Source organism: Otolemur garnettii, unplaced genomic scaffold (genome assembly GCF_000181295.1).
Source record: "Otolemur garnettii isolate 467f Iridium unplaced genomic scaffold, OtoGar3 scaffold00135, whole genome shotgun sequence".
Classification (NCBI taxonomy): Eukaryota; Metazoa; Chordata; class Mammalia; order Primates; family Galagidae; genus Otolemur; species Otolemur garnettii.
Genome location: NW_003852530.1, coordinates 4,734,437 through 4,743,167, shown reverse-complemented (window position 1 = coordinate 4,743,167; position 8,731 = coordinate 4,734,437). Strand labels below are relative to the sequence as shown.

Below are 8,731 nucleotides of genomic sequence, written 5' to 3'. Positions count from 1 at the left end.
CAAGGGTCTGAGACAGAAGCAGTGGGACATGGGACATCACTCAGACTGGTCTGAGCCCTTTCTTTGAAAAAATTTGGAACCAGCGTCTGGTCGCAGGTTCTGGAGAAAGAGAGGTATTGCCACTGTTGGGGGTGCTGCCCCCAAGACGTGCCAGGGAGACTGAGGCCAGCTTGCTGGGGAGAGTGTTGTGGCTATTTGGCAGACATGACATCTGAGGCTCACAGGGGCGGAGTTTGCCGCTACATCAGAGGAAAACCCCACCCTGGCTTTGCAATCAGGGCTGTGGACTGGGCCAGCCCAGGTGTGTACACCCAGGACTGCCGCAGACACAAGGCAGTGGCCCCAGAGGTGCCCCAGGCCTGCGTGGGTTCTCCCTACAGGTTGCGTCATTGTAGCCAGACACCTCAGGGTATTGGGCTCCAGGGACAATCTCTCTCCCTCCCACCTTTCTCCTTTCAACCTGCCTCCCTCCCTCCTTCTGCCCCTCTCCCTTCTCCTGCCTCTCTCTCCCCTTCTCTCTGTAGGGTGTGGGTGGGTAGGTCTGCTGTTTTCTGCCACCCCCGCCTCCCTGAGGCCCTGGCTTAGCACTGCCCTGTGACTTGGCCAGGTCACAGCCCTACCACCTCCACAATGTCCTGCTCTTCCAGCTAGCTCAGGACCCCAACTGCGGAGTGTCCTTCTGCAGGGAGGAGGCCTCAGTGTGGGGGACTGGTGCCTGGTGTGTAAGGGGTGATGGCCTGCATCCCAGGGAAGGTTCTTATCCCTGGTCACCTCTGACAGCTCATTGTCTACCCTGTGCCAGCAGCAGCAGTTCAGAGCCCTGAGCCTTGGGCCTGGCCCTCGCCAGTGCAGTGTTTATCACCATGTGGAGCACCAGGTGGGGCTCCGTGTAGGCAGGTTCTAGATCTGAGCCCAGGTAGGACGTGGCAGGGAGGCCTCTGGGGGCCAGAGGCTGAACTTTGCCAGCATGGCACAGTGATTTGGGCCCTCACCCTGCCCACCTGTCCAGGTGTCCTGAGGACACAGCGCATGCAAATTCAGCTGCATAGTATCAGGATGCTTCACCATCCGATGGCCCTTTCTGGAGCTGTGTGAGTCTAGAGGTGGCGCTGGAAGCCAGGGATTCCACAGAGCCCAGAGAGGACAGGGCACTCCCTGGTGCCAGGCGAGGCACTGTGCGGGTAGCACTTTCCATATGCCTTTTCACAGCCCCCAAGGGCGCCCTTTACCTGGGGGGCCCGGCCCGAGCCCCACACAGCCTGTGTGGCCCCTGAAGCTCTGCTTGGGAGACGGTGACCTTTGTCCCAGAAACATGGGACAAAGATGAGTTTGATTAGCAGCTGGGGCTCCCAGCTCCTGTGGAGATGGCCGCCTGGCTCCTGGTGCTATTAGAGGGCGGGGTGCAGGTTCCTGCCAGCCGCACCTTCACCCCAGAAACCTTTGCTCCCCGCAGTGTAGCAGCTCTGGGTAATTCGCCCCCTTCTGGGATGTGTGCGGACACCCCCTCCTCCAGCCACCCTTCCCCTTTGCCCCACAGCAGCAAAACCCAGGCCGGAAGCTTTGGGGCAGGGTTTGGGCCTGAGCCCCATGCCTGCTGCTGGGGAGACTTGCTTTTGACCTGCTGATGTTCAGGGATCTAGTGAGGCTGCCTGGCCCCAGGAGCACATGCCATTCAGGTGGACACACCATGGCCTAGAGTAGACAGGTGACAGGAACCTGTCCCCGAGGGCAAAATGAAAAGACAGGAAGGGGCCCCAGGTCCAGAGCTTTGGCTACGAAAGCCCTGCACAGAGGGCCACCTTGGCCCACATCCCCAGTCCCCTCCCCCCAGACCCTCCTGCCTCAGCCACGTGGGGGCTTTGCATCCATCGTGCTCCTGGCTCGGTGGGTCCCGGCTGGGCTGCCAGGGAGCTGGCTGCTGGCCTCTATGGCTCACTGAAGCCTCTGTGGCTCACTGCAGGTGTCTGGTGGCCAGACATGCACCGCCTGGCCGACCGCATCCACCTGGAGGAGCTGACCCGTATCGGCATCCTGAGCGGCAGCATGGACGCCATGGCCCAGGCCCACCTGGGAGCCGTGTTCATGCCTCACGGGCTCGGCCACTTCCTGGGCATCGATGTGCACGACGTGGGAGGCTATCCAGAGGTCAGTGTGGACGCAGCAGCCAGGGTGGCCTGCCTGTGGGCTGTCACTGAGCCCGGCCACCCCACAGTGGGGCAGGGCTCTGGGAGGCAGCCAGGGCTGGTGCCACAGAGTGACAGGGCCCCCAGCTCCCCGGGGTACCCTCGAGAGGGCCTGTGCAAGGCAGGGGTGACCCATGAGCCTTCCCCCTCTAGTGGCCCGTCCACAGGGTGCGGGTGCAGAGGTGGAATCTTCTGTACGCAGGGCCCCACCCAGGGGGTGGTAGATGGTACCGCCCAGGAGGTCCTGCAGGACACAGGGCAGAAGCCAGGCTTCGTGACGGAGTTGCCCTGCACCCCTCCTGTGCTCCTGCATTTGGTTTCTCTCTGACCAGGGTGGCAAGACCCCTACCTGGTGACCGCCCCTGGCCCACTCCCGGCCCACTCCTGCACTGATGCACCCTATGCTGCCAGGCTGCTGAGCAACACACCTGTGGCCCTGCAGCCACCCATGTTTAGGCACTGTTGGGACCCTTGGCAGGAGAGGGAGGCTTGGGGGCCATCTCCAGAAAAGGCTCCTCCCTGTCCTACCACCAGCCCTCAGAGGACCACCCAGAGGGTGCTGAAGGGAGGCCCTAGCAGGCAGGTGGCTGCAGCATTTCTGGGCCGGGCGGGCGTGTGGGGTAAGCCCGTCCCTGCCGCCTGGCCAGCTGCCCACAGTGCAGGGGGCTGATTATGCAATCGGTGCACGCCCTGGGGCCCACCAGTCAGTTAGCCAAGACAGGCTTGGCCTCTTGGCTGCAGGGTATTTTGAAAGCACTAAAGAGATTGGGGGTGGGGGGGAGTGGGGGGATTGCTTAAGAGAAGCATTATTATTCAATTATTTTTTCCTCAAGTGTAAACAGTTAAATTTGGAGAAACAAAATCAGTTTTAATTTCCTAATTTCTATTCATCCCATTGTTTTCAGAGAGCCAAGAACAGGGCTTCCAGACATTGTTAGCTGAGGTTCGTTATTCATTAGTCGCCAAAGCACTTTTTTTCCACCAGAGAAAATTGGCAGCAAACTATTTTCATCTTTTCCAGTAAGCTGTCCTTTGTACTCAGAGTCTATTCTTCTGACAGATAAACATTGTAGAAAAAAATATGGCTTTCCTATAAAAGTCATTTATTTCTTTCCAGGCCCTCAGACATCTGGGTCTCCTCTGCTCACAGCCCAGTAAAAGTTGAGGCCTTGTGGAGCCCTGTGCCCAGACAGGGCTGGGTGAGGGCCAGGAGGGCAGACCCTTCCCCACCTTCACAAGGCTGCCAGTCGTGCGACAGAAGGGCTCAGGGCTCGGGGCTCCTGCTCTCCACCAGCCTGCACTTTCCTCAGCAGGTCCCCCAGGGCAGACCCCAAGAGCTAACACTCAAGGGTGACTGTCGTCAGTGACCTGTGGCATCCCCCCCCCAGTCTTGCCCACCCCGGTGTGAGTGGTGGTCCTGAGGACTTTTGTGTGGAAGAAAACACATCTCTCTGTGCCCTACAACCCTGCCTCCCTGCCGCACATCCTTAGTGGCCCCCTGCGTTGCCCCCAGTCTCACCCACCCCAGTGTGAGTGGTGGTCCTGAGGATTTCTGAGTGGAGGAAGGCACATCTCTCCGTCTTCCACAATCCTGCCCCTCTGCTGCATGCCCACGGGGCAGCTTGGCCTGGAACCTAACCTTTGATGACAGGGCTGACTGGGGAAAAGGCCTGACCTTGTCACACCTTCGCCTTCACCAGGCCCCTGGCTTTGACAGCCTGGGGTGGAGAGGAGGAGACGGGTGCATAGCATGGAGTGTGAAGTGAAGGGGCAGGCAGGGGATGCCAGGGACAGGCAGAGGCTTTGGATGATGAGAGCAGGAACATACATCCTGGAGCAGAAAGCCCCGGACTCCCAACTCCAACAAGCAGCTTGTGAACAGGACTGATGCCCCATGGCATCTCACCTGAGCACAGGGACCATCAATTCAGGCAAGGTCCTCCGCCTGGGGCACCCTGCCTTCCTGCCTAGCCTCCAGGTCTGTGACCCTGATCAAAGTGTCATGGGTGAGGGACCCCACCAGTCAGGTGCCTGTACCTACAGCATTACCCACAGGGATTGTGGTGCCTTGAGGCCTCCACCTCCAATCCGGCCTGCTCAGACCAGGTCAGGGTGGCTGTCCCTGCCGTTGGGGAGTCACAGTCACTGCTTTTCCTGTTATGCCCAGCCTCAGAGGCTGAGCCAGCCTGTCTCTGGTTACCTTACATGAACCACTAATTGAAGTCTGATGTTCTTGGCCCCCAAACAGTCAGAAATGACAGCTCTGTCTCTAACAGCTCGGCTTCCCGGGGGAGCAGGGAGGGCAAGCTCAGATCCTGACCAAAAGGGCTACATGATGGCCCCTCGCTCCGGGGCCCTGGCTGCAGGCTGGATGGGTGCCCAGGGCAAGGCAGGAACTCTGGTGCCATTGTCCCCAGCTCCACCTGCTGTGCCTGTACCAGCGGGTAGACTCAGGCTGATGTGTGCTGGAGGGCAAGTGGGGACAGACAGGGGCTTCTCACGGAGCAGCTCACTGTCGCTCATTCCTCCCCAAAGACTGGGGGTTGTTTCCCAGGGTTCAGCGGAGGGGCCTAGTATGTTCCTCTGGGAGTCACACCCCAGGCCGCACACACACAGGCACGTGCGTGTTTGCACAGGTACACACTGGTGCTAGCAGGCCCATCCTGATAACCGTACCTGTCCCTCTTCCTGGACAGTCACATGGAAAACCTGGGACCCATACTTCTGGGGCTGTTTCCACTTGAACTGCCTGGAAGGAGTGGGCTGGAAGGAAAGATGCGGCCCAGGAGGCCTCACAGCATCCTTAAGAGCTTTTTTGGCTTCAGTGGTTTGGCTGCTACCATGGCCCCTGGCTGAGAGAGGGGCCTGGGTGAGGGCAGCCATACACTCTGCCTGCCCAAAAGGACTGTCTGGGCAGTGTGCCCTGGTTTGTGCACAGGGGTGTCCACAGGACTCTCGTGGAGGCAGTTCCAAGGGCAGCACATGGCCAGGGACACTCAAAACCTGGGGCTATGTGCAGAGAGTTGTACCAGAAGTGCCGTGGCCCGGCACTGTAGGCTGAAGCTGGCCCTCAGCTGCCCATCTGTTCCCTGATGAGGCGGTGGTGCCAGTGGCCAGCCCTGGAGCCATCAGCTGGGTCCCCCCTCCCTACCTCTCCTTGCAGGGTGTGGAGCGTGTGGACGAGCCTGGCCTGCGCAGCCTCCGTACCGCACGCCACCTGGAACCAGGCATGGTACTCACAGTGGAACCGGGCATCTACTTCATCGACCACCTCCTGGACGAGGCCCTGGCTGACCCAGCCCGTGCCTGCTTCTTTAACCGTGAGGTCCTGCAGCGCTTCCGCGGGTTTGGTGGGGTAAGTGCCCCAGGGCCCCGAACTCCTGCTCCCATAACATCTGCCACCCCACTGCAGCTGCTCACCACCTGTGTCTGTTCAGGGGCCTTCCTGGGAGGAGGGACAGTCTTTACTGCCTCATTGGAGAAGGGTCTGGCTTGCCCCTCCTGTGGCTGTCACCTGACAGGTTCTTCAGCCCTCAGTGGGAGGAGACAGATTCTGCAAAACCCCTGCCTGCTGTAGGGCTCCTTCCACTGGCCAGGACAGAGTTAACAGGTGACAGGAGCAGATGGCCCTGTGGGAGGAGCCTTTGAGACAAGCCCCTCCATCTCAGGAGTATCATCCACTGCTCAGGGAGAGCTCCTCTCAGTGTTGGGGCCGGCCAGAGCGGGTCTGACCCTCTGTCCTCGCACAGGAAGCCAGCTCTGTAGTTATGAGTGTCTCTGCCTGACCCAGGTCCGCATCGAGGAGGACGTGGTGGTGACTGACAGTGGCATGGAGCTGCTGACCTGCGTGCCCCGCACTGTGGATGAAATTGAAGCCTGCATGGCAGGCCGGGACAAGGCCTTTACTCCCTTCTCTGGACCCAAGTAGAGCCAGTCGGGAAGACCCAGCAGGCCGGGGGGCCTGGCCTTGCAGCCTCCCTTCCCCACTGTCAGCCTGCTGACCGGCTCTCCACTAGTAGAGATGGTGCTCGGGAGTCACACCTGGTATCCACCTATGATCATACCAAATAATGCTTTTTCTAGGGAGGAAACACTCTTTTTTTAATGAACCTCCTGCAAGATCACACCCTTTATCTGTAATGTACCTTGCCTAAATGACCGTGACTTAAAATGCTGATTGACTATTTTGTTCTTTATTGCAACTAAAATGTGTCTGTCATTTGCATTCCTTTTCTCAGGAAGATGCATTTCCAGTGTTTTTTTCCTCAAAAATCAATATGCAGAATAGAATTTACAATAAAAGTTTTTCTGAAATGATCCTTTGTGCTCAGTTCCTTTTTTTTTTTTAATTTTAGAGATAGGGTCTCACTCTGTTGCTCAAACTCCTGGCCCCATGCAGTCCTCCTGCCTTGACCTCCTAAAGAGATCACAGGCCTGAGCCACCACACACCCTTCTCCATTTGTCCCTTCGCAGGTGAGCACATGGGATCCAGGCCCTGAAAGGATGGTCACCTTGGGTGAGCATCAGCAGTCAATTCCCAGGACTGATCTGCTGGTAGCACAGGCTCAAGGAACAAGGGTAGTGTCCTCCCTAGAGGCTGAGACTGCTTGGCTCCACTCTCACCATCACCTGCTTCGAGGCTTTCTAAGCACACAGGATCAGAGCCACTGGGGCATTTGGTAAAAGAGTCCTGGGACCGACAATCAGAATCTACAGAGGTGACACCCTGGGAATTGTGACTCTAACAAGCACTCCCCTATGCTCCTCACATGTGGATGTGAGAACCACTCTGGGGCAACGCCGTGGCAAGGTGCTGTGCCACGCTCTACCCGGCCGGTACCAGCGCAGCCAGGGGTTTCGTGTGGGGGTGGGAAAGGCAACCAGCCCTGCAGAAAGACCTGAGGTGCTCAAACTGGCAGAGTGGCCATGCCTTCGCACAGGCTGAAAGGCTAACCAGCAACCTCAGAAGGCTCGTTGAATCAGTTACTGCCTCAGAGCAGGATTTCTGAAGGTGTCAGAAGCATGTAGCCCTTGAGGCACAGTTGTTTAAGCCTGAGATTTGATTTCTTTTTCAAGTAGGACATAATAGCAAACTGGCATCCATCAGACGGGCTTCTACCCAAGCACAAGGCAAAGGAGGGCTTGCTGGCTCCTTCCCTGTGTGACTATTTGTCTTTCTGAAGTAGAAGCTCACCTGCCAAACTCGACTCTGGCAGGAAGCTGTCCAGGGCCCCGCTGTGCCTGGTCCTTGCCAGTGGTGAAATACCTGTCCTGACCTCTGCTTGTCCCGCAGTCCATGGACTGCCCCACCCCAGGAGCTCGCCTCTAGAATTCTGTACACCATTCCAGATGTATCTTCTCACAGTCCTCTCATCTAGGAGTTTCTGAGCCAAGGTGAAGGGCAAGTGGGAAGTCAGAAGAGGCCGTGAAGGGGCAGGAAACTGTAGCCCAAGCTAGCCATTTTGAGACGTCCCTGGAGAACTGAGTACGAATAGTTTCCCAATGGAAATACCACAAAAGTACTTACGATGTGGTCACATTAAAATAAAAGCCAAACTCAGTTTCAAATCATCAGTTATCTTATTTGCTTCTAAGATTCACATCCATTCTTTAAGGTTTTCTGCCGGCACACAGGTGTGTTTCCTGTACCCACTTGTGGCTCTGAGCATCAGTCACAGAGGAACTCATCGTCCTTCTCTCTCCTTCCTTCTCCTCCGACACTCCATACTACAGCAGCCTGCTTCACGTAAATGTTTTCTCTGGTTATCAAGCAAGGAGAAATCTCAGTAGCTCAACACTGTGCAGGAGGCCACTAGAACAGAATGTAACCACTTAGCCTGGGTCAGCAGGTCAAAGGTCGGCTCCGCACTCTGCAGAATTTGTGCAATCTGGGAAATACACTGGAGATCTTTCCAGAAAGCTGTGGTTCTAAAACCCTTCCCAGAACTCTGGAAAGGTCTAGGTATTCATTCAGTAAACAAGCATCTATCTACTCTAAGGCAGTACAGTATAAAAACATGATTCCTCCCCTTGGAGCCTGTAGTCCGAGAGGCTTCACCTTAAACAGACACACTGACGCGTGCATTGTCCCCCACCCTGGAGAGTGCCATCATGGAGAGCGACAGACCGACCTCGTGGAGAAAGCTGGGGGCCAAGAAGGGAAGCGCCGAGTGAAAAGCCAGGGGTGGTGCTGCCAGGTCTAAGGAGCTGTCCCAGGAAGGGGAAGAAAGCTCAGGGAAACCCGGGGCCAAAACAAAACTAGATGGGGGAAAGGAGGGAAAGAAGTAGACACAGGATCACAGCCACGTGTCCAGGACGCTGGGTCTCCCTCTGGGTGCAGTGGAGAGCAACACAACGGTTCTGAGGCGCATGGAATTTTCCTGGAACACCAATAAGGAGCCAGTCACCACGTCCAGGCAGAGACAGGACAGCCCTGCATGGCGGGTGGCTGGGGTTGGTGAGGCAGCCAGATTCAAGATCCGTTAGGATGTAGAGCTGACAGGCGGCGGTGTGGACAGATCCGTTAGGATGTAGAGCTGACAGGCGG

The 8,731-nt window shown here is 57.2% G+C and overlaps 1 protein-coding gene across 1 annotated transcript in view; it reads left to right on the top strand.

Annotated features, from left to right (window-relative positions):
- Positions 1 to 6,502, top strand: part of PEPD (peptidase D) — a 119,591-nt gene extending 113,089 nt beyond the window's left edge. The window contains exons 13-15 of the mRNA XM_023518353.1: positions 1,961 to 2,145; positions 5,347 to 5,538; positions 5,974 to 6,502. Coding sequence (XP_023374121.1) covers positions 1,961 to 2,145; positions 5,347 to 5,538; positions 5,974 to 6,111 — 515 coding nt within the window. The 3' untranslated portion in view covers positions 6,112 to 6,502. The remainder of the gene's footprint in view (positions 1 to 1,960; positions 2,146 to 5,346; positions 5,539 to 5,973) is intronic.
- Positions 6,503 to 8,731: the final 2,229 nt, after the last annotated feature.